This window comes from Aythya ferina (assembly GCF_964211825.1).
Source record: "Aythya ferina genome assembly, chromosome: 10".
NCBI lineage: Eukaryota > Metazoa > Chordata > Aves > Anseriformes > Anatidae > Aythya > Aythya ferina.
In genome coordinates this window covers 14,529,451-14,555,605 of record NC_140306.1, presented here as the reverse complement: position 1 = coordinate 14,555,605, position 26,155 = coordinate 14,529,451, and the positions used below count along the sequence as shown (strand labels likewise).

The 26,155-nt window shown below is 48.0% G+C and overlaps 1 protein-coding gene and 1 long non-coding RNA gene across 2 annotated transcripts; one reads left to right on the top strand and one right to left on the bottom strand.

Annotated features, from left to right (window-relative positions):
- Nucleotides 1–170: 170 nt before the first annotated feature.
- On the bottom strand, nt 171–26,070 carry NT5DC2 (5'-nucleotidase domain containing 2). Its single transcript, XM_084530814.1, has 14 exons — nt 25,738–26,070; nt 20,244–20,428; nt 19,394–19,468; nt 17,417–17,472; nt 15,565–15,658; nt 12,241–12,369; nt 7,611–7,671; nt 6,850–6,952; nt 6,253–6,354; nt 4,652–4,733; nt 2,032–2,118; nt 1,020–1,160; nt 715–779; nt 171–518 (listed from the first exon to the last, which is right to left on the bottom strand). The coding sequence occupies exons 1-14, from the start codon at nt 25,985–25,987 to the stop codon at nt 257–259; spliced, it is 1,692 nt and encodes a 563-aa protein (XP_084386940.1). The 5' UTR covers nt 25,988–26,070; the 3' UTR covers nt 171–256.
- LOC311442050 lies at nt 21,112–23,823 on the top strand. Its single transcript, XR_014696433.1, has 2 exons — nt 21,112–21,513; nt 22,843–23,823. It is a non-coding gene; the product is annotated as an uncharacterized lncRNA (long non-coding RNA).
- Nucleotides 26,071–26,155: the final 85 nt, after the last annotated feature.

Genomic DNA, 26,155 nt, shown 5'->3' with positions numbered 1-26,155 from the left:
GCTGCCAGCCCCCAGCGCTGCCTCCTCTCCATCCCCTCTGCCCCTACAGCATTCCCCACAGCTCACTCAGTTCCCAAAACGACCCCCCAAAGCTGCCCAGCCCACAGGGAGAAGGGTGGAATAAAGGAGGGGGAAAATAAAAAACAATAAAACACACCCAGACACCTACACAAGTGTCAGACAGCCTTTAGTGGCAGGCGGAGAGGTGCTGGTGGCTCCACCTGTGAAACGCCGTGGCCCCAAAAGGCCCGGCCCTTCACCGAATGTGCACCATCTCCTCCAGGAAGGGGGTTTTCATGCAGCCCGTGCACAGCTGATCCATCCAGAGCGGAGCCTCGTGCTGCAGGGGGGTGCGCCGCGGGTAGAAGGTGAAATTCACGTCGTAGTTCAGCAGGCAGCTGATGGATGCCATGTAGATATCGGAGAACCGCACCAGCCGGCGAGAAAAGTAGGTGGGATTGTGGAAGGTGCGGAAGATGCTTCCGAACTGGGGGTTAAACAGGTTCTTTGTCAGTGACCTGAGAGAAAAGACAGAGCTGTAGGCAGGAGGCACTTACCAGGCTCCTTCCCTGTGCCCCACCCAACACAGGGCACCAGGGAGGTGGTGCAGGCCACCAGCTGCAGCAGCCGTTTCCCCAAAACGGGTTAACAAACAGACCCAGTGCATATCTGGGAGCCTCCGAGAGCCCCTGAGCAAGCAGGGCGGTCACTCACCTGATCTCCTGCCGCTCCTTCATCCACTCCAGCAGTACCTGCTTCGACTCCGCGTCCTGATACATCTGCAAAGACAACAGCAGCACGCACCGGGTTACGTTAGTCCTGCGAGCCACACCTCAGGTCCCCCCAGTTTCCACCGTAACTCCTAAACCCACAGGGCCTCTGCACCACCTTCCTTTGAGCAGAACGGGATGCTTTTTGAGAACACAGGCAAAATAGTGTATCCTCTGAGTCCCACACCAAGCCCCAGTCTCAGACACAGAAAGCACACTACCCGCCCTGCTCAGACAGGAGCTCTTTACCTGCATTCTCTCCAGCAGCCCCGTCAGAGCCTGCTGCCAGGTCAGGGAGTGCATGTACTGCTCCGTGTTTATGATCCGAATCTCTGTCTCCAGTTCAGGGACTATGGCTCCAGTCCTCCAGCCGTGACGCAGCATGAGGTCCTAGAGGTCAGGGTGAAAAAACAACCTCAAGTTCAACACGAAGACTGAAAGCTAAATACAACCCTATTTCCTAGAAGAGTGGTCTGTTCCCATCGCAGATCCTCAGGGGACAGGCCTTCTAGCAGTCTGGTTTGGGTCCTGCCAGTAACACCCATCTCCCAGGCACCAGGACCAGCTGCATGAAGCATCCAGACATGAGGGATTCACATAAACCGCTCTCAAGTTCACAGACCGGCAGTTGTTCTTTAACCACAAGTACTTCAGGAGCCCTTTCTCCAGTTTCCTTCTGCGTGATGGCAGAGTGAGGGTGCTTATGTCCTGTAAGGGTCCCAAAAGCCACAGCCTGCAGAACACCAAGCCCTGTGTGCCAGAGACACGAGCACTCAGAGCAGGGCGCTGCCTTACAGACCAACACAACCACAGCAGCCGTGTGGGCTTGCTGCCACCTCGCTGCTCCCCTCCTCAGCCTTCTCCTACCCCTCACCAGCCACAGCCCTGCCTCACGCATGCTCTCCTCTTACCACAGGAGCTAATTTGGTTGCACTGCTTCTCCCCCTACTTCAGTAGGGCTCCAACAAGCTTGCTCCATCCTTGCTATTCTCTGCACAGTCTTTTTCCCCTACAGCAGCTCCCTCCCTTTATACAGTCTGGGATGATCCAGGCCTTCCAGGCCAGCAACAAGGTTTTCCTCCAAAACACAGTCATGACAGAGGTGCAGAACTCAGGCAACACATGCCCCCTGGGTGACCAACTGTCCATAATCCTCAGCCCAGACACAGACAGATCCCTCCTGATGCACAGTGCTCATCACTTAAAGCCCCGCTGGGGTCACACAGAAGCACTGAGAGCAAAGAGAGCGCTTTTTACTCACCGCAAGGTCGCTGTACAAATGGTCACCAAAGTAGAGCACCTTAGATCCACGCCAACCTGTCAGCCTCAGAAAGTCAAAAAGATTACCCTGCAAGTAAGAGGAGAACAGAAATGTGGGTACGGGCCAAACACCTTCATCCTCACTGGTACTGGGCAGCCACCTCGGCAGCACTGTCCCTGCAATTGGATGTGCCACTGTACCATGGCACACTGATATAAGCGCTCGAGATGTCAACCTGCTCACTCCCCCACCTTCCAAACCCACAGGTTTCTATTCTTCTCCATTGTATCTCACTTTTTTTTTTTTTTTTTTTTTTTAACTTGTGTTAACAACCTCCCTGTGTATCCCTCAGCCTTCCTCAGGCTACAGAAAAAAGCCAGAAATTCCTTATGCCCCAATATACAAGGGGAAGTTGTGTGCGCTAGGGCACAGCAAGTCAAGGGGACTGCACGGACCAGGAGGCAAGAGAAGGAGGCAGCTGAGAGACCAGAAGTGAACGACACCTAAAAGAGAAAGGCCTGACTGCTGGACAGGAGGAAGCCTGAGTGTTCTGGGGATAGGAGTTGCTGGGCTCAGGTAATGAGGATTTCACCTCACAGGCTGCACAGAATCACAGAATGTGAGGGATTGGAAGGGACCTTGAAAGATCACCCAGTCCAATCCCCCTGCCGGAGCAGGGACACCCAGATCAGGTCCCACAGGAACGTGTCCAGGCGGGTTTTAAACGTCTCCAGAGGAGACTCCACAGCCCCCTGGGCAGCCTGTTTCGGTGCTCTGTTACCCTCACCGTAAAAAAGTTTCTTCCCATATTTAAGCAGAACCTCCTATGTTCCAGCTTGCACCCACTGCCCCTTGTCCTATCATTGGGTGTCACCAAGAAGAGCCTGGCTCCATCCTCCTGACACTCACCTTTACACATTTATAAACGTTAATAAGGTCACCCCTCAGCATGGGTGAGGTGCACCTTCTCTTCCGAGGGAGCTGATAACCCACTGAGAAAGTTTGCACGTGGGAGAGAGACTTTCTGTGAGCTCTGCTCGCATGTTCCCAGCTCCTTTGACAGACCCGCTGGACAGGCCAGAGGTTTCTGAACAGCACTGCCCAAGGACATGACCTACTTTTCTAGCACAGGTCAGGTCCCAGCTACTTGACCACAACCTCACTAATAGATTCTTCCCGTGGGATCCCACAGCTCACATAGCCAGGAACAAACCGTCCTAAAGCCAGAGGCCGCTTTTTCTCAGGGGACAGACCAGCTGCTAGGAGAACACCCCAAGGCAGCAAGTTCACCAGAGCCCATTCCTTGATGCTTGTCTTTCAGAAAGTGGAGAAAGAGGGGAGCATGACTTTGTGCCCTTTTTGATCTCCCTTTTTTCTTCATTCTCTACCCCAGAAGTCACCTCAGTGTGAAACCTCTCCTCACTTACAAAGACCTTCCTAAAAGTGCTAGGCTGTCTTTTACAGCTTTGTTAGCTCCTGCCACCTTTTCCAATCTTATGCAAAACGATTTGAAGTGAGATGTGGGTGACCTCTGCATACACATCAGATTGCAGACAGCTCGGGACTAGCACACTCTCGGGACCCCCTCCAGGACTAAGAAAAGCCAAGAGAAAAAATGCAGCTCTTGGCCACCCAGGGTGATGTCAGAACAGAGCTCCTAAGGTGATGTTCACAGGGCAAGGGGTGTCCACTGTGTCTGACCCCTGCTACACACGCAGAGGATGTTCTCCTGCTTCCCCTTTTCACACAGACTGGGCAGCAGTGAGGAGAAACTCAGCCTGGCAGAGAGAACTCAGCACAGATCATCCTGGGCAGAAAGCAAGCACCCAACACCCTAGGATAACTGCCCAGCTCTGCCCTTTTCCCCTGCCCTGGGAAACCCTCCATCTTCAACACAAAGACCAGCTGGGCTGGGTGGAATAAATCACTCCAGTTATACACCTTTCTGAAGCACCACCCACACAGAGCTATGCAGGAAACCGTTTCAGAGCTGCAGACAAAAAGTTTTCTTCTCAGACAGCTCTGTCACACCTTATTTCAGCTCTGCCTCCTGCAACCGAAAAGCTGTGACTGCTGGGAGTGCAGCCTTTCCCACACCTGGCACCATCCATCTCCCACCATGCTCAGAGGTTGGTTTATCACACACTGACAGGGATAACACACCTTGGGAGGGCTTTCTGATATACCAAGACACCTTATCTTAATGTGCACATCCCAGCAGGAGCTGAAAAGACTTTTCAGAGGCTTGCAGATCCCAAGGCTATTGCTCCACAACATGCTGAGAGACATGCTGAAAGCATGCTGAAACCATACAGGCCAAGCAAAACCCCCCTGTACATGGCCAGAAGGCTTCTCTCACTGCCACCAGCCAGCACAGCACAAAGCCTAGAGCATGGCTCCTTGCAAGTGCTCTTTAACTTTTCAAGGATCTATTTTTCACTTTTCAAACATCTACAAGTGATCTACAGAAGTGGCCATCATTTTCTCCCTACCATGAACTAAGCAGATTTTCCTGTTTTCTCATTATTTTCAGGCTTTTCCAATGACTTCCCGAACTGCAAGTGTATTATGAGTCCCCAGACTCTTGCTTCATATCCCTTACACATCCAGGTCACTTTACCTCTTTGTAGATCTTCCCTTTCTCCAGCTGGTTTATTTTGTCCCACTGCAGCGAGCCATTATCATCCAGTTTTCGAAAAGGTCTGGAAAAAAGAGGAGAGATGTCAACTTCTTTTGATTTTGAATGGTTGTAACCCAGTGACTACAACATTCAAATTGGAAAACTTATTTATCTAGATAACAACTCATAATAAAAACACCATATGAGAAGTGACCTTCAGGGCTTTCTGCACTCTTCTCAGGAAGAAAGCGTGAGAGGGAAATATCTTTTCAGACTGCTCCCATTGACTGCAACCATTTTATGCCAATGGTTAAATGCCTAATATTAAAACAAGACTTCCTCTGAAGATGTAAGGCCAAGGCTTTGTCCTGAAACACTCTGTGTCCTGTTCCAGCCAGACCACCCCCAGCACAGCAGAGATTGGAATGTCTTAATGGGATAAAGCAGGCTGCGGAGTGGATGGGAAACAGTCTCCATGCTGATCTTGGCAGCTGACCTGAGGTGCCCACTGTTGCTCCTGAGGGCTTGCCTGGTTACCTTCCACTCGGACAAAAGAAACAAAGGCCTCCCAGAGCACAAATGATCTCCAGGGCACACCTGCATTTCCCCTCAGAGAAAGCACTCCACAGTTGACTACAGCTCACCACCAGGAGGCTTCCCCTCACCTTGGATGAATGTCCCTGCCATTCCACTGGCTTATTATGTGAGTGGACCTTAGGCACCATGCAGCCATATGTTTTAAGTCCTAGAGGACCAGATCAACGTCACACCAGGCCACATCTCTACAAGATTTCACCCACATCCCATGGACAAAACCCTTACTGGTCAGCACGAGTTTTAAATACAGTTCATAGATTTATTCCTGCTTATTGTAGTGGCCTGGGAGGTGGGCAAAAAAAATATAGAAAGAAAACAGCAGTCCTCTCCCTCAAGGGCCAAATACAGTAGTTCCTGGCCAGTTGTAAATTGAGGCAACAAAGCAGGCACAAGTTCCCCAAACCAATAAACAAAAGAGCAAAGTGAGGATAGCAACCTGCCTATCAGCCAGCCCCTTGGCAGCTCCTAACTGACCACAAAACCCAGCTGCCACGTACAAAGACTTCCAGAGCTGCCAATTACAAAGCAGCATATATCCACTAACTAAAACCACGGATATTTGCTTTCAGGAACTGAAGAAGAAAAGATTTTGGCACACTCTCAAGACCTAGTGCCAAGAAACAGCCAGCTGTCATACATACCGTTCAATTTCTTTTCTTTCTAAAGATTTAAGTGCGCTAATACCCCTAAAAATCCAAGTTAAGCCCAGGCCACAAAAAAAATGTTAAAGCTCTGGATAGCTAGTTTTAAATACATGCTTACTCCTCGGCATTACCCATGTGATCTACTTATTCCCAGACTGGTAATTTTTTGTTGACTAAGATGAAAGCCTCAGAGAATATCTGAAATGAGAATGGAAGGCTGGATATGTACTGGATCCAAATTATACTTAGGAAACTATAAACAACTCTTCAGGAAGGTAAGAGGAGCCATTCACTCCAGGTACCGGGGCCTAAAACCTCAGGCCCACGTGCAGCACCGCAGTATTGCCTTAGGACACATACTTCCTCCGATCAGTGAAGAAATTGGGTTTGTCGGCTTGCACAATGACCATGTCAAATAAGTCCCGCCAGTTCTTGCCAACCATGTGTTTCATTCCTTTGTCCCTAGGGGAAAAAAGGAACAGAAATGTTAACGGAACCCTTTTCAGCCAACATTGCGTCTTCACAACAGTCTGTCCTAAAACTATTCTCATTTCAGCAACAAAGAAAAAAGCACAGAGATTTCTGAGTGCCACTAGGGTGTCAGATTGCATGGAGGATTGATGTAGCACTTTGACCATTTCCAGGCGTCCCACCCTTTCTCCAGCTACCAGAGGAAGTCCAGAGAAGTCTGTGATGCAGCACAGCTGCCAGAGTTTGAAAGTGGCAGTTCTGTAACACTGTGGCCAGTCACAGACTAATAGTTTCTCCAAGAAGTGAAAGTTGGTGGTGTAGAAAGCGGGGTGCAATGTTCACCACAACCGGTTCCTCTAGAGTGCTCTCACCACTATTGCCACAAAACTCACTAGCGTACAACTTTCAGATGCTCAGAGGACAGACCGCACTGCAAAGCTCTTGCTGTGCTGCGGTGATGCATCAGTGGGCAGTAATGGTACTCACACAAAGCTAAAGGGACTGTTTGTAATGAGGAAGAGTTTCTTCTTGTGGTTCACCAGTCGGTTTAGGACAGCATAGATTTCGTCACCGTGCAGAATATACTGTTCTATATTGGAATAAAACAGACATCCATCAATCAAGAAATTTTGGCATAGATCATGACCACATTTCTTAAAATAAGTAAATAAAACCAAAACCTAGCCCCTATACCACTATGGGCTGCAAAAGGACTGAGCTAGATCCATCTCAGGTAGGGCAGGTAGTGAAGCACTACGGTGATAAAATGGGCTTCCTCATCCTCATCAATCCCACCTAGAGAGATGAAAAAGACTGAGGAACTGAAAAGGCTGGCGATTAAGAGGGTTGATCCCAAACTGTCACAATGAGCAGGCACAGCCATTCTGGGCCATGTTCCTACCAGGATCTTTCTTTCCTATGAATGGAAGCCTTGTTTGTCTTTCTAGACGGTGCCTTTGCACATTCACACCATGACAAGGACTGTCAACCCCTCACTTAAAGGCAGAAGGAAAACAGAAACACAAGCAATGAGGTAGCTCTCTTTTCCATTAAAACAGATCCTCCGTCAGACCCTAAATATAACCTGGTCCTCAATGCCACTCTACCCATAATCAAGTATTTTATTCATTTCTATGTCCACCTCACTCCTGCAACTGAGTGTAGGACCTATGCAGCAACCCTATGCAGAATGCCATGTAGTATAAGACACAAAATAGATCTGGCACCAGAGCTCTGCTTAAACTCACCCATATCTTTTTCAATCCATTTGTACATCACTCCTTTCACATGCACATCTCTAATAGCATCCTAAAGAAAAGGATAGGGAAAAAGTTTCAGTTTTACAAACAGCATTCCTGCTTCCCAACATGCAAGTTTATTGCCACCACTGAGGAGCAATACAGTAATGACACATCCCCTCTTCTTGTTGAATGAAGAAATGCTACATTGACACAAAGCAGAGGACTTGTACAACAAGGCTCACTGACATGCTGAAAAGAGCACAGTGATTAGTCAAGCTGACACAGTATAAGGAGAAAAACCTCAAAACCTATCTGGCTGGTGTTGGGAATCTGGAGAGGTCCCAGTCAACTGGAAGCCGGCAAGTGTTGTCCCAGTTGTCAAGAAAGGCAACAAAGACAACCTGGGTAATTACAGGCCCATCAGCCTCACTTTGGTGCCTGGTAAAGTTATGGAGAAGATTATTCTGGGAGTTATTGGAAACCACTTGAAAGCCAATGAAGTCATTGGTCACAGCCAAGGGGTTCACAAGGGGAAAGCCCTATTTAACTAAAGTAGTTTTCTTTTATGACAAGGTTACCCACCTAATTGACCAGGGGAAGGCAGTCAATGTAATCTTTTAGTATTTCAACAAAGCTTTCAGTACTGTTCTCTCACAGTATCTTTCTGGACAAAACACTCACTTTTCAGCTAGTCAAGTACATTATAGGGTGGATGAACAATTGGCTGGTGGGTCAGGCCCACAAGGTTGCACTAAATGGGGTTACATCAAGCTGGCAGCCAGGCACTAGTGGGGTTCCCCAGGGCTCTATTTTGGGATCAGTTTTCTTCAATGCTTTCATAAGTGATCTGGATACAGGACTTGAATGCACACTAATTAAATTTGCATGTGATACTAAATTAGGAGGAGCTGCTGACTCCTTGAGGGTGGAGAGGCCTTGCAGAGACATCTTGACAGATCAGAGGGCTGGGCAATCACCAGCTGCATGAAATGTAACAAACCGAGTGCTGGATTCTGCACCCCTGGCTATACAGAGAGGGGGACAAGAGGCTGGAGAGCGAGGAAAGGGACCTGGGGTTCTACTGGTCAGCAGGTTGGACAGGAGCCATCAGCATGGCCGGGCAGCCAGCCCTGCCCTGGGGGTCTGAGGCACACACGGCCGGCAGAGGGAGGCACTGGCCCGCTCTGCTCCACTGCTGTGGCTTCACCTGTGGGTGGGTTTGGGCACCACAGTATGGGAAGGAAATCAAACTGGTAGAAAGTGTCCAACGGAGGGCTACAAAAATGGTGAAGGGCCTGGAGGGCAACACGCATGGGGAGCAGCTGAGGGCCCTGGGTTTGCTCAGCCCAGAGCAGAGCAGGCTGAGGGGAGGCCTCATGGCGGCCTGCAGCTCCCTCACGAGGGGAGTGGAGGGGCAGGCGCTGAGCTCTGCTCTCTGGGGACAGCAACAGGACCCGAGGGGACGGCATGGAGCTGGGACAGGGGAGGGTCAGGCTGGTGTTAGGGAAAGGTTCTGCACCCAGAGGTGGTCGGGCCCTGGGACAGGCTGCCCAGGGCAGCAGGCACGGCACTGAGCTGCCGGAGTTCAAGGAGTTTAGGCAGCGCTCTCAGCCATTGGGTCTGAGTTTTGGTGGTCCTGTGTGGAGCCAGCGGTTGGAATTCACAGTCCTTGTAGGTCCCTTTCAACTCAAGATATTCTATGAGAACACTACTTCCTTTCTGCTCCTGAAAACCAGCACATATTTATGCCCTGTTACCAAGGCAATCAAGACTGCATAACTCCCAAACTGTTTACTGCACCCAAACCTCTGTGGCTCAGACCTTAGCTAGCTTTACTTCCTTATGCCTGTGGAAGTTCTGCCAAATGTGATCCAAAGGATGGGAGCATGGCTGAAGTGAACAACAGGAGAAGCAAGCACCTGTGATTCCTATGGGCTTCCATGAGCCAGGGAAGGCTACCAGTCCGAGCCCCAGGTAGCCAGCAGGCACAGAAGCGTATATGATGAGTGCAGGAGGGTATTTTTTTTTGCCAAAATGGAGCTGCCCATTTTTCAAGATGGTTTTCAAGTGAAAACAGATGTTGTTAAGGGTATCCAAATCTCCTCTATTTTCCAGGCCAGAGGCCAGGATGCAACATATTTTCGGACACACCCAAATGAGATTTTTCACAAGTCTCCATCCAATGAGATATGCCAGATACACAAGACCATTTCCAGAGCAGCAATACATTTTGCAGTGTTTGCATATGTTTTCAAGGTACCATTTTCATCCATGACAATTTAGACAGGTAAGCACAAAGACTGCCTCTACCCAGGATGCTTAGATCACTGCTACACTGAAGTGCACTCCTTTAGGAGGTGCCCCTTCAGACTGCAATCACCACTGCCATTCCTACAGCAACGCTTGCACACAACACCCACCACACAGCCATCTGGTCTCAATGCCATGCTGGTGAAACATGCATGTCACCCCAAAATCATTTCCTTCAAGGCAGGGAGAGAACCTGAGTTTACAGTTTAGGTGAGGGACAATGAAGGAGGAAGAGGCACCTCTGCATGGTGGAGTTTTAGGAGTCTCTTTTCACAGTTTGGATTTGAATGGTAAAAAAGGCAGAGGTCACATCTCATTCACCAAGAGACTGCCCTATTGAGCTATGAGACAGAAAAAAAAAAAGAGCAAGAGTGCTAAAAAGAAAACAACTTCCTCTTGACCAGCACTGGCACTAAAAGCAAGCAACGCCTAGGATTTGAGTCAAAACTACATTTACAGAGCAGAAAGATTCCAGTGTGCTCTTCCCCCCCAACAATAATAACAAGAAAAAGGAAAGGGGAAAACTGAGTTTTCTGCAGGTAAAATCTTAATAGCCTGAGGAGGTGTCAAACAGGGCACAAAGATTCCTTCAGAGGAAAGCAGCTTAAGCTTTCTCACTTTAAAGATGAAGTGGCCAAACTGGTGCAGCAGGACTACAGGTTTACATGCCAGCTTCGGGCTTTACCACTGCCTCAGGGACTGCCCTTTTGACTCAGTACAGTGTCTCTAGTACTCAATTTGCTCCAAAACGCACAGCACTGCAATTAGGATTACCACCAAGAAGTACGGAAGAGCGTCAGGTTCAAACATGTCTTACTTAACCTACTGGGAGCCTGCATTGCAATAACCGGGGTTACGCAAAGACTGACACCTGCCTGTGTAGGCAAAGGATCTCTGTGCTCATGCCCACAAAGCTTTTCTTTGCACTTGCACTGCAAAAAGATAAATTCTGCAAAAATGTTTTTTTATCCTCATTGTCCAGAAAAATAACAAGCTGCTCCGGTAAGTTCCCTCCTTCTCAGTAAAGATTTCAGGCATTGGCGCAGATTTTCTGTTGCATCTCTTTTCTCTGCCTACCTCAGTCACTCCTTCAGGAACAACCACATCCCTCAGCAAGGATGCAAAGACAATTGCCAGGATTAGTGCTCAGGAGCTTGAGGACTTGAGCACACTCCTTGCCCTGTATTGAGTTTATGTGAGGCTATGGCATCCACCTGCCTGCTCTCAAGACTTCAGCTAGGAACAAGTCCATTTTGACCTCAAAAGAAGGCTCAGAAAACCTCTGGAATCAGCTGTGTCCCCTCTTCTCATTTTCCCACCCCAAAAGGAAAAACAAAAACCAACTACAACCCTACAAACATGTTCAGCTCTTATGGGAAACTGGCTGGCATGCCCTTATCAAGCACAAACAGCAGGTCAGAACGTGAGCTGTAATCCTTGACTGCAGTGAAGCTAACAGGGTGGATCCTTATCAAGCAGCAGCATAGATGCAGCATTTCTCTCATAAGAAGCCTGAACAGTGTATGGACGGGCTGCTGCTGGAAAATGAGCATAACATTCCCACGAGGTACAATGTCAAAATCCCACTCTGTGGAAAAAAGCATGCAATAAGGCCTTGGCTACCAGGGCCTACACCTCATCTGTCAACAAACGTCACCTAGGACAGCAGTCTCAAGCTCTTACATCTTGCCTCTATCATTAACTAAGAAATCAAACAGTACTCCGCTCCCTCAGTGGTGACGATCCAGTATAGACCTTTCAAGTGCAGGAGCGAAGCTGTGGGCACCACTTGCACCCTGGAGTAATGCACTCTTGAAAGCCACAGTCATGCACAGAGGAACACCCCAAAAGGATCAGACTACTCTGTGGATGCAAAGGAAGTTGGGGTGGATTTTCATAACAGGCAAGGGCAGGTTTTTCATGACAAGTCCTTAAAAAAAAGGTAAACTGTTTGGTACGTGGTCAGAACAAGCCTCTTTGAAAAATGAGATATTAACAGGAGAACAGAGCTTACCACTCTGCAGAACCAGAAAACATTTACGCAAGCTTTGTGGCGTATTTCCTACGGAAGAACCTTCAACCTAAATGGCCAAGGCACTTGTGCAAGAAATATGTACAGCAACACTAAATCTGTAGCACAATCACATACCTAATGTTCCAAAAACACAGCTCTGAATATTCCCTGGCAATGCTCTGATTTAAAGGAGCAATAACACAGTCATATTAGACTACTCAACAGCAACCCTTAGGTTTGGATACTGCAAAGCTCACAAGCAAAAGAGCTCACAAATCTGATGTTGTATGAGACAGCTGACATTTTACTTACAGATATATCCTTGTAAAGATGGACCTGGTCAAACTCAATGCCGTGAGTTATGAAGTAATCAATGACTGAAGAGAGCAGTGTCATTTCAGGAAGAGAAAAAATGTCCATAAATTGCTTAAGTGAAGGACCCTGGAAAAAAAAAATAAAGGAGATGCATTGAACCAAAAATACTTCAGGAAAAGAAAAAGCAAACCCAGAAAGCAAACCCTCTTCATGCAGGACCACATGGAAGATGTTCTGGACTAAGAAAAACACTAAGGTAGAAATAGACAATTACATCCAGACCAAGTAATAACTCACCTTGCGTTAGGCAAGGCTGCATCTCTCCCATATATTTGCTATTTTCTTAGCCTAACAATACACTTATCAGCAGATCAACAGCAAAGTTTCGCTCCAGAGAGGGCACCCAACACAATAAAGCTTGTTTATTCAGCATATACCACCTGTGCAGAGGAATCTGGTGAGTCTCACCAGTAAACTGAAATCAAGTTTTTCATTTTTCATCACTGAAATGCCAGATCAGCCAAGGGAACAGTTATTAAGATCTTGTATGCGAATAGCAGTTTGGAAAGTAGACCTCTCAATGAACCCAGTCATCAGAGGTGCCTGGCAATCCTGCCATATAACGCCCACGCATGTGAGCTTTGAGCAATCCATGACCAACAGTTGTAAGTCTCTAGGATAATACTGGTCCACATCAGAAGGTATTTATTATAGCTGTGTGAAAGACAGACATCAAAGCAGCATCCAAGAGATCACAGATGGTACACACGGTGGAGCACAGACGACACATGCTGCCTAATACAAGGGTAGAACAAAAGACTAGCACTAACTAAAGGCAATATTGGGGCAACACAAACTGGGATCAAGAAATGAGATGCAAAAGGGCAAAGGAGTAACAAACAGCATTCTGCCTGGGGTCTGTTACCAAAAAAAGCTGTGATCAAAAGTTATGTCACTATGCTGAGGGTTATACAGTTTCCAGCCAGCCAGCACAAGACAACTTGACCTACAGCAAAGAGGAAACCCTTTGGTTTGGGCCACTTACCAGACAACCTTGTAAAATGCAGATAACAATCAGATTCCTTAGTGCAACTAAGCAAAACTCACTGTGTGTCAAGCCAAGTCAGATAAGAAAAGAAGTATTATCACTTCACAGAGTAAAAAGTCACTAGAAATTTGAAAAAATAACAGGCTGGCAACTGAAAGCCATGTGTCATCTGTAAAGCGTTGGATAGATTGTGAACCTGGACTACCCAATCAGTGGGGAAACAGGGGAGGGTCCCAGTCAAGAAATAAAGTATATAAACTGTGTTATGGAACCGGTAGGTGCACTGTTTGCCAGATGCCCACCACTGCAATCATGAATAAAAATGCTGCTTCACTGAGATCCTCACCTGAGCCTATGTCATTGGCCACAGAGTATTTGTCAAAGCAGATGTTCCTGTTACCCATACCCAGGTGGCTCCATCGGCATGGCACACTGAGGGGAACGAGGTCAAAGATCCCTACAAAAGCATCACTCCACACCAGTTGCACCGCGCCTGCTGACACCAGAACTCATCTTAAATCGGATGCTTTCCCACTAATGTGTTAGTGGCACAGACTGAGCAGACATTGCTGGATCAAAACTCCATTATGTATGTACCTCTGTTCTCTCTGGGATCCACCTGTTTGCTTATAGGGCTCATTGCATTTTAGGAGAGGAGATTCGGGAAGAATAAACTGCTATCCCCTAGCCATTTCTGTGGCCAAATGAGTATTGAAAAATTCATTGTAACAAAGTCATTTTGAAGTGACTGAGCAAATGCACCTCGCTGAGGAAGGAAGCGACTGGAACTCAGCAGGTACTCCTTTGCTCTATATCATGATCTGTCTGTAACGTCATTCTCAAAAACAGAATCTGCATACAAAATGCTGTTCAAATATGTTCCTATTTTGCTTTTACAATGCTTTTTTCACCCTGCAGCATTGAATGGGCTCCCTGCAGTGAGACGAAAGTCCCTTCCATCCTTTTACAGGGAAAAGCAACAAATGAGATCCTTCAGCAAGGAGAGCTAGGACAGGGTATCTTCCTGATGCTGATCTCCCACAGCTGCACACATACATCAGCTCTCGCACTGTCTGCCTCACTATAACCCAGAGTCCCTTTGGAATTATCACTTGAGGAAGCACAGCGTGACTCTGCCAAGTACTAACTACGGGACAGAAGAAAACACCTAACTGCTTTGGTACTTACAAGGAAACACATCAAGGCACCTTGGCACGAGCACCTGGTCACAGCTTGATTTCATGTTTGTATTTATTAAAAAAAGAAAGGTTAAATCTTAGCGAGTTTGCCAGAGGCGAGGAGAGCTGCAGAGCAGAAGGATAATCAAGTGCAGATTACAGACAGATACCAAATTCTAAACAGAAAAGTTCTATTTGAAAACTGGAATCAGCACTGAGCTATAAGCAGTGTATATGCTTATCCAGAAGGCAACTGCTCAGATTAATTGTTCCCGAGAGAGAAAAATCAAGAAGTGACATTGCTGAAGACTTCACACAGCAGGCTCAGAGGGGTATTTACCAGAGGAAGCCTGCCTTCTTCCAGCTTCCCCATAGGCAACTGAACTAACAAAGGTCAAGAAACAAAGCAAGTCTTGGGGGAAAAGGATGTGAATGGCCCCACTTGCCCATAGCACTACACTAGGCACTTGAGGAAAACAAATCTCTCCTAACTTCCTCTTGCTCAAGGAACCGAAAGATTTCCACAGCTCCTACCGATAGAATTTCAGTCTTTTACGGTGACAACTTTTCTGCCTCAAAAAGGAAACAACCATGGATGAGGTGCACTGAAGAGATCTGAAGAGGTACGGCAGGGATCACTTTCACAAAGGAAAAAACCCTACCCAAACCCAAAGAATTAAAGGCATTGCAAGCACCCTGCTGGTACACACACAACCTCCCTCCCCCACAACTCAGTGCAAACACCATCCCTGCAGGCTGCCCTGGTAGCTTGGGAGCCAGATTTGGCAAAGGAACAAGCAGGGAACATCTCCCTATCAGTCTGCAGAGCCATTCAGCTCTAGGCCAATAGCACTGGTGTTCAGAAATGCTCTGCAGATGTCTTTCACATGCTAAACTGCTAAATAACCTCTGGGGCAAATTCCCACTAGTACAAAAACACACACTGCAGCTCAAAAAACACACACTGCAGCTCACCAGATACCACGCTTCTCTGAGTGTAAGGGAAGCTGGAGTCCTTTACAAGTTCATACAATTCACTCTTTTCCTATCTGATAAGAGAGTTGCTGCTTCACGGCAGTAAAGGGCTTACAATACCTTGCCGTAGAAATCGCTCATCTGGTAGAGAGGGATGTGCTGGGTACCTCCATAGAGCTCGATTACCTCCTCGTCCGGCACTGGTTTGAGGCCCCTAGACACAAAACAACAGGAACAGCATGTCAGTAATCACCAGCCTGCGAAGAGCTACAAACTGCAGAGAAAGGGAAGACAGGGACAGACAGGCTCGTTTCTAAAACTCACATAATTCTTTTGCATGGAAGAGACAGCCAGAGAGCCAGACAGCTCCACAGTGCTTAAGATTCACATAAAACCTTCCCCGAGACATCTTCCAAATACCTTGTTCGTTCCTTCAAATTAATTGAGGGGCTTTGTCCACATTCCAGTAGAGTTCAGACAGGTTTTCCCTCTGTCTGCTGTCAGTCTGCTGGCAGGACTGCCCCAACAAATAGGCCCCCTGGCCTGACTTTGGCAGCACTGGGTAACTGTAGTTTTGGCAAGGTTGCTTCCATGAGGTTTATCACCATTAAATGCAAAGGTGTAGAAAAATAAAAGCTTCCTGAAAAAGAGATTTCCTACCTATTTGGTTTTCCTGAGCAAACAAGTCCTTCACTAACAGACCATTCAACAGGGATCACTGTTTTCCCCCCAGAACCACAGCTAGGGCTAGTTGTACAGTCAGCTTTCTGACTTCTGCAGGTTTTGCCTCTTGCACAATCTGTGATAGCTCTTTAGTCAAGCAGCCAGCAACTTTCTCTCTCTTCTTACCTATTCTGTCAAGGTAGAGCCTCTAAGAAGTTAAAAGTTGCCTAAGTTTTGCTCAAAAGCAAAGGACAGTTTAGGAGAAAGACACTTCGGGAGGAATAGTTACAAAAGGACACTATGAAAAAAAAAAAAGTTTAAAGGCATTTTTCACTAAAAATCTCTTTCTAAAGCTGCAGTAAAATATTTGGTAGTACCAACCCTCTCTCCCCTCAAATAAAAACCTAGCACTCAAAGAAGCCAATTCTCTCTGATTATGAAATTCCTTTCTTAATATTCTTAGAGTGTTTACTGCAACTGAAACTTAACAGCAAAAGGGCTAAGTTCAAAAAAAAAAAAAAAAAAAAGCCATTGGCTTCCATGCTCAAGAAATACAGCACAGATTTACAGCTTTGCTACAGATATCTATGATTTACTACCTCTAACACATCAAACCCACTTCGCACTGGGGCAGGGTCTTCTCTCAGTCGCCTCCAGCCTGTTTTTGGAGGCACCATGTGGAAGCAGTCCCTTTGCTCTGTGCTCTTTAATCATTTATTCTAAACCACATCCAGCTCTCCTTGGAGAACAAGGGAGGAGATGGGAAAATAGGACAAGCTGGGCCATAAACTAAGCCCAGATTCTCATGCATCATTGCTTTAGTGACATGCCTGCACTGCTTATTTGCACATCCACACCGCTCTCCTCTTAGCTCTGTGACGAGGCAAGGCATAGCACTGCTGGATACGCTCCTGCTCGGAGAAGACAGGCACGTACACAGACTGTACAGGGGAGTCCTTCCCTAGTTGCACTGTTTACTCATAGACAATAACCCAGCCACGCTGCAGCTGCAACTCAGACATTATCCACAGTACACGACCAGATGTGTCATTAACCATTACAAAAAGCTCCAGGTCTTCCCACCTACACTTGGCTTGAAATCCTTGAGAGAAGTAACTCCCTGAAATTATATGCCAGGTAAGCACTTGAAGCAAGTAGAAACAGGATAAACCAGACGAGACCATACTTTGCACATAAAAAAAAAAAAAAAAAAAAAAAGCTCATATATCATGAACCACGATTACTCAGATTTAGTAATCTACACCTGCATATACAGGCACGTAGAAAATGATTTTGAGAACTGACAGACCTATATGCTGTCCCAAGCTGGACATAATGGAAAGCATCGATCTTCATCAGAAGACTCTGTGACAATGGATAGATATTTACTGTTAGAATCAGGTGGGTTTACACTGAAATTTTATTGAACTTTCAAGCTGCACACAAATGTTATATAGAAAATAAATGTCAACACAAATATCCCAAACCTATGTATTTTACACTATACTTACTCCCCATCCACTTTTACACAAACTGATCCAAACTGTGACCTTTTAGAAGCCTCTCTGGCAAAAGACCACCTTTCCATAAACTGAAACACTGCTGCCTGTTACGCTCTGACAGGTACGCAGCTTGTGGACAAGGACACAGTTGAAAAAAAGAAAGGGAGAGGACAATGTTTCTGTGCCTCAGACAGTCTCCTCTTATCTCCTTTCCAAAAGCACACACATTCCAAAGGAGCTCTGCATGCACAAGAGATCAATTTCTCATCCCCTTTATGTTAAACAGAACTAAGGGGGCAAGTCTTGACTTAGAGCGCAGCTGTACCCAGTCATTGTCTTCACACAAGAACCCTTCCCTACGTTAATTCTTGCCCTCCCTAAACGACATTTAAGCTAAGATGCTCACAAGCATGCCAGGCTAGTAACAGTGGAGCTTTCTTTGAGGTTTTCATACCAGGCTCCCCTTTGTGAGAGATTTTTTGCCCCTGCACCTTTCTGAAACCATAATACAAGTTCTCCACGCACAGAAAACAGCCTCACACCAATCCAGTATCACTCTGCAAATAAAAGCAGGACGCAGCATCAAACTGTTTGTCCTGTTCCTAGCATAGGGTGAGGTAATTGATTCCACAGAGCATTCACAACCTGCAGGCACATTCTTTTATCTCTACACCACATCGGTGCAGCTTGTTACACTGTAGGCAGACCTCCCACTATTTTGCAAGGAGTGCAAGCAAATATGCTGAAAGATTGACTTGGACAGGCACTACCCAGGTTTTCATGTTTTAGAAGCTCTGATCCCAAGAAGAGCGAATTCTCACCCTCCGCTCACTCAAAGAGTACTTTGCCTGGCTGGGCTCATCACCTCTGTGTTCCTCTGATATACCAGCAACAGACTTTAACAGAAAGAAACTTCAGTTTCTCACAGATTAACTTGTTGCATTATAAAGTCAGAGGCATGAGCTATCTGCTGCCATTCTGTCCCCTCAGTTAGGACAAAAGACATGGGAAAACTCTACAAAGTATTTTCTTCATTCCCTCCTTTACCCTCCCCACTGCAGAGCAGCACACACGTTGCAGAGTGTACTGCCTGAGCCGAACTTGTTCAAAGCCTGACATAAGAAAAGCTACTGCAAAATGAAGCAACTTTGCTGCTCTCCCACCTGACTGCCTGGCTGCAGCAGCCAGCATGACATCACTGGGCATCAGGCTTTCATGGAATGGGTCCAAAACGCTGAAAAAGGGTTAAAGCTTGCGCTTTGCTCGCCTGTGCTCCTAAGAAGCATGCATCTCAAGTAGCTTGGATCTTTTTCCAGGCAGTCCTATTATTCGGGGTGGGGGGTGGGGAAGGCTTCCTAAAGGGCTCTCCTGACAAGTCATTTCTATTATTAGAGCAAGGCATAATGCCTCTGCTCCTGGCAAGTACTTGCTGGAGATGCAGGACTGAGGTTTGTTGTTTAAATTTCCTAAAAGACAGAAGCGATCACGCAAACATGCTAAATTTTCAATTAATTAGCTTGTGGAAATAACTGACTTAAATTGGCAAGGCTGTTTACCAGAGGTCTTTGCTAGCACGTCCCAGGCTGCTAGAGGCTATGCAAACATAAGACACCTTCGCCTTGGGATGTTTGTAAGCAAGAGCCACCTACGCAGCAGAAGGCATAAGCACACGGACTGATAGGCTGGTGATCAACATTATTGTAAACAGTGACAGAAAGCATTTCCACTAAAACCAAAGCACAACGGAAGACAAAGCCCAGGAGGCTGAACTTTGTACAGCTTACCTTTTGTACATCATAGTGAAGTCCACGTATGGCAAACCCTGGAATGTAGTCATACTTCCCAAGCCCTTCTGGATACTGGGAAAGCAGATGGCAACATCGTAAGAGACGTAAGGATTGCTTATCAACAAAATTATTTCACCTATTGAGCTGGCTTATGCCTACCAGTCCTCTCATCTCAGGCATAAACTAAGGAACATATGGACTTCATTTTGCCCCTTCAACAAAGCAAGTGAGTGGAGAAAGACAAAGGATCAGGAGCCTCCAGAATAGTTCCTCTCATTTAAGGGTCACTAACAAAAACTTAACAGATTCGCTCAGGCAGTGAGGAGACTTCTAGTATGCTTATTCAATGTGTGTATTTGGAAAATCAGTGGCACTGCAGAGCTGCTCTAAAAGGAGATGGACACTAGAAGAAAATGCACAGAGCAGACACCCTGTTTGCAAAGGTGGCTATTACTGGACACACCATACAGTGTTACACACATTAACTCACACAGGTCAAGTCCTGTACAGCTTCAGTGCTGGCCCACACCTTGTTTATCCACCTTGCATACCACCAAACCAGAAATTCTGTGGGCACGATTTCCACAGTTAGGGAAAGCAGAACAGATACTATAGACTAAGGCTCCTGCTCCACACTTACAAAACCTCAGGAATGTAGAGCATGGTAAATTGTCCGACTGCAAAAATAATTCCAGATACAGACAAACCCTTCTGCAATCAAAGACTGCGAAATGTGAAATTTACCTCAGTAAAATGAGTCACTGCCACATGTGCACAATGCTGCATGGCTGGGGGGTGGCAAAGAGCAGTGAGATGAATTGAACGGAAATTCTGAGCACATCATTACCTTGAACTGTTCTATTAGGATGTCTCTGGCAGTGTTGAAAATCATAGAGTGCAGTAAGTTAGAATACTGTGCTAGTGTGTAATCGTAGTCAAAGCCATATATCTCCACATCGCCCAGGCTGATCTCATTGTTAGCGTAGATGGCGGCCGGGTTGAGGAGGCTGCAGACTCCTGGCGGAAGCAGATCTAAGAGGAGGGAAAGGGAAAGATTAGAGAAACTGAGAGGAAAACCAACATTTCAGCTTTCCGTTCTGGGCCTGGCAGCAGCAGGAAGCACCACGCTGCAGAGCAAAGGAGCACAGTGCTGCAGGCAAAGCCTGCCCCAGTTAGCCCACACACATAACCCTCCCTGTGAGAAAGCACACTGTGAAACCGCTGGCTGTCTGGCGATTGTGCTAACCATTTTAACAGTCAGACTGACCGTCTGCGTCAGGAGGACACAAAACAACGTCGTTGGGCTCTGGCTTATCCAATTTTGACCAGCAATTTTCAAGTGTCAGATTTCTAGCTCACAGCAACTGCGTTTTCAGCAGGCTCACCAATGTGAAAGGCAGCTGGGATGCATCAGCAGGAAACCCTGTGCCCCTCGCTTCAAGTATGAGCAACACAAACAGGAGAACTCTCCTCCCTGAGGAACCTGGATTCCTTCAAATTGGGAATTCTGAGGTCTGCCTTTTGGCGTTTGTTCCCCCCAGAAGCAGCCAGACTTTGTGATTCTTCGGGTACCACTGGGGCATTTTTACATTCATTATAATGGACAGGATAAAACAGAGTTTTGTACAAACACCAACAAAATGTAAAACTAACAAACAACAAAAACGCACAAACAGGGGAAAAAAACAACCACCATTAAGCTCTGCTCTTGGAGCGTGTAATGCTGATAGCAGTAAGTTATCTGCTCTCCTCTGATAAGCAGCTGTGGAAACAGCTCAGCTGCACGCTGTTGGTCACTCCAAAACCGGGGCTACTGCATGTGAATAACGCTTTGCTCCACACACCACTGGGAAAATGGGGGTTTAGTGAGCCAGCAGCTGAACAGCCTCGATGTCCTTCTCAGAGCCAGTCCAGAGAGCTGAGCACTTCAGCTACACCACACCAGGAGGAGCAGGAACAGACCCTCTCCAGGCTTCCCACTCCACAACAGTTGTCCCTTGTAGGGCGACAAAAAGCAATAAAAACAGGTCCCTGCAGTAGATTCCCTACTCACATCCACATGGAGGGACAGAGAGGAGGAGGAGGAGGAGGAGACATTTCCTCCCCCTCAGAGACAGGTAATTTTCTCGTTGAATGACAGGCAAAGCACAGACATTTTCCAGGTCCTACACAGCATCAGCGGGTAGGATTTATTTATTTTTTTTCTTCCCTTCCTACCTGAACTTTTGGCTTTTAGCAAGAATCCCTGGGTTGGTTCTTTAGTGCTTCCTTGCTATAAAACCAAGTCTCATCTGAATCTAGAACAAAAAAAATATTAGAAAGTGATACCAACCATTCCCAATTAAGACTTTGTAAATTCCGTGATCATTTTAGGCAAAGGGTGCTTTAGGTAAAAGCACGAAGTATATTTGCAAGCACTAATCCAAAGAGGTGACCAAAGAAACAGGATTCAGACATGTAACATCAGCTATTTTTCAGGGGAGAGATGCATTACAAAAATACACCCAACCCTCTCTCCTAGCTCCTTTTCCTACAGCCTTCAAGTGTGTTTCACCAGAGAATTACCAGGAGAAGGCAGCGCTCTGGGACAGGAGGGCTGACCTGGGTGCTACACAGCGAGGAGAGCCCCACTTCAGTCACTCTGCTGACAGCAGAGTTCCTGGAAGAGGCCGAGGACAGGGGATGCAATCAGAGTACTTTCCACTGGGACTTTAGAAGATAGGGAATGTAAATAAGATTCAGATGATCACAGCTTTCATCCTCTCATCATAAATGCTTCCTGCACCATAAACAAACAGACCTCCATTTCCTGCCCTCACCTCCAGATAACTTGTGGGAAGATCTTTTTTCTAAATCCATGCTGCCATTTGTAGGCTGTTACTATTTTCCTTCTTCGCAAGGAAAACAAAATCCTAATCACACTGCTGTGCAATATGCAGCTCTCCTAACGAAAGCACACGTTTCAATGGCACACGCACCCCACTTGCTGCTGCCATACCCTTACAGAGGTCGAGCTCCTCCAACATTTGCCGCTTGCTCAAAGATTTACAGCACATTTGGTAGACCCACCGGATGAAGTCATGCTCCTCCCTGCCCGCCTCAAATGTACAGGGCCCCTGTTGCTTTCCAACAGCCTCCAGGTGGGCTAATTCTCCTCCACTCACACATTTGGTCACTAACTTGACCTCATGAAGGCCAAAGGAAGCCAAAACGCTTTGTCACCACAGCTTCCCGTGTACCACGTTCCCTACACACGCCTCCTGGAGTCTTCTCCTCCACGGCCTGTCCTCGTCTCTGGAAATCCCCAGGTTCAAATGACTGCAGGGAAGAGCCTGTATGGGATTGTTTTCAATATGACAGCCCTTATGTGCCTGGCTTAATGAGCCACGTTTCAAGGTGTTTGGCTTTCTGTTTGTGTATCTATTTTTGTTATTTATTTTTTTAAGATAATCAGCTGGGAGGCTACAAACTGAGCGCTTCACCAAGCCCCAGGCTGCTGAGTCGAACGCGGTTCCCACGCGGCACATCGTCAGCCCGGGATCTTTGCCTTGATTTGCGTGGCAATCGGCGAGTCAAAGCAAACAGACACCCACCAGAGCCCAGCCAGGGGGAAATGCCTTTTTATTTTTTTCCTTTTGCTTTTCCTCCGTAACGAGGGATCGCTGAAGGTACAATAAATGACAGCAAGAAGAAACAAAGTGTAGACCAGTTTGGGTTATTAAAAAGGGCAATCCCAGCCACTTCCTCTGCCCGGGTGGGACAGGAGCAGCAGGCGGCGTGGCAGCCTGTCACTGCCTGCTCAGCACTTCTCCCAGGATGTACAAGCTCGGGGGGAACCGGCGTGCACACAGCTGAGGACAGAGGGGAAAACCAGCCCTTGCAGCAGACACAGCCCCTGGAATCTGCGCGCTTGCACAATTCGCCCCGATGTGCAACTCCGACGGTTTTAGGGAAGTGTCTGCACATCCCAGCGTACGCACGGCTCGGCACTGTCCAGCTCACTCCCAGCTACCGGGCGTGAGGGAAGCCAGCAACCAAGGCAGACCGCGAGGAAGCGTGCTCGGACACGAGCCTTTGTTACAGCAGGGCGTAAGCACCAGGCGAGCGCAAATCTCTGTGGGGCACCGAGCAGCTGCTTCGTCTGGAGTCCCTTTGGGGAAGCCCGAGTGCCTCTTAGCAGGCAGTAGCCCTCAGTCGTTATAAAGCACTAACCCTCAATCCCGGAGTGACAGCAGAGAAGGAAACAAACACGGGTAATTAACTGTGAGCCACGGTCAGAGACTTCAGGACTCCACATGGCCCCTTCTGATCTGGAAAACAACCCGGTCGGAGGTGCCAGACACGTCCTGCGTTCTCCTCAGCTCCCGGGGGCACCGCCAGCGCAGCAGGAAGCACTCGCTTTCCCTCAGCCTCAGATCCACAGCATTAGGGAAGAATAACACGTAAAAGAGGCGCCTCGTGCCTATCCCTCCCACGCTGCGTGCTCGCAGACCTCTAACCCTGCAAGCCTGCAGGACCTATCCATGGCCACTCTCCTCCACACCACGAATAAAAATTCCCTTTGCTCACGTGGACTGTTTTCTATAGACAAACTGCCCGTTTTTCTCCTTTCCATGCACCTCTTTATCCTTCTGAAGGGTTGTTTTGTACCAAGTCACAGCAATTCCCGCAAAGCACTCCAAAAAGTCCAAACAGATGCCTCAACCAAGAGGGCAGGCTTTGCCTGGGCAGACAGAAGTATTATTTTCAGAGCACTAAGTTACAGAAGAACTGCACTAAAAGAGAGCTGAAAGTTACTCTGGAGCACTAACTTGAATTCACGTCATTATGCCCAAATATTTTGAGATTTCTCTCCAATTAATCCTATGCAAACCAACTGCAATATTAAGAAAATACTGTTTTATTCCAAAATAACATTTAAAAATCTTCACAAAGGCACTAGACGAATGCTCTTTATGCAGTTCTTTACTAGAAAAAATAAGTTACATTAGGGAAAGCTGAACTTGGAAGTTAGCTTCCCATTCTGGCTGCTATTTCTCATTTCTGTTCCCAGCTCAATCCAGTAGGTGCCACAACCTGCAGAACAGGCACACTCCCCAGGCGATCTGCCTGGCTCCCATTATCGCAGAACCAGGCTGCCTCCTGGCTTGGTAGAGATTGAGCCCCTTAAATCCTTGTGCCTGCTTGAGATTAGCAACACGAGCAGAATCAAAACGTGCCGGACTGCAAAAGCCACCTCTGCACAAGTCACCAGCGTAGTGACCACACAGAGGAGCCATCCTCTCTGCACACTGCTGAAGGTGATGGGCACACGCTGCTGAGTGTGGCTTGCAAAGCTATTTCTTGGTCTGTACAACGTGAAAACAGCAAGGACTACCTCTGACCTATGCCCTCAGCATTACCAAAACCTACCCAAATTCTCACCACCTGCACTGCAAACTTCTCGCTGTGTCCAGCGGTTCTCTCACTTCACCACTCAATGCCACGTGGAGGCAAGAAGTTAGCAGTTCTTTCAAAAGCTCCTCAGGAAAGCTGATTTATTTTTAGCTACGTTTAGAAGATCTAGGAAAAAACACACATTTCCTCACAGCCAAACCTTCACTTGCTTCCCAGACCCACTGTGTTTTGGGATGGGATGTTTCCTAGAGAGCAGGGTTTTGGGCACTGCTTATTAACAGAGGCTTGTCAGCCTTCCGTGACACTTCAGGCATCATCCAAAGCACCGCAAGTCCTGGTCAAGCCCACTACTGACACTCGGTCACCCTTGTCCTTCGGGCACACGAGGTGGAAGCAGCATTCTCAGATGCAATGAAGTCTGGCCTCGAGGGTCAGTCTCGCAAAAGGTAAGGGGCAGGATGAAAAGAATGGTGTTTCCTGAGCAAGATTTTACCTCAGCAGCACCTTTTGGCCTGGCTCTGGTTTCGGTGTCACCACACTGGAGCCGGGCAGCACACAGAAGGCAGCACCGTTGGGATCTGAAGCGGTGACAACATCTCCCAGCCTGTAGCCCAACCTCACTCACTTTTACATCAAAGTTAGAGATCAGGACCAAAAGAGCAGACTGACGATGCCACGCGTGGCACATCGTGGCTGAGCCGCAGAAGCCACGATTAAACCCAGCTTGGGCCAGCCCTGCTCATGCCTCTTCACGGGACATTTTGCTCTGGGGAGCCGTGACTGAAACAAAGAGCTCAGCACGACGCCTCGTGAAGAGGCTGCTCCACCACACGGGCACCCAACCCCAATTTTGGGTTAAACCCCGGAGATTAACGGAGCTGTAACTCCCCCGGGAGCTGCGTTTAGCGGCACGACGCCTTTGTGCCGGTGCTTTCGGCGCTTACCGTACACCAGCTTCTTCATCTCGTGGTACCGGGCCCACAGGTAGCTCCTGGTGTCGGCCCCCTCGGCCGCCGCGGGCTGGCTGCCCGCCGCGGGGCCGGGCTCGGCTCCTCGCCTCGCTCTGCCGCCGCTCCCCGCCGGCTCCCGGGGCTGCCCGCGGCCGCCGTCCCCGCTGCCGTGGCTGCTCCCGCGGCGGCAGGAGGCGGCGAGGAGCCGGGGGGCCCGCAGCGCCGCGGTGCCCAGCGCCGCCATAGCCCCGGCCGGGCACGGGGAGCTCGAGGCGACCGCGACCGGGACCGGGAGAGGGAGCGGGACCGGGAGCGGCTCCGCCGCGGGCTCCGCTCCCCTCACGCCCCGCTCCCCGCCCCGCCCCTCCCGGCCCCGCCGCGCGTGCCGGCCCGGCCCCGGGCAGCCAATCAC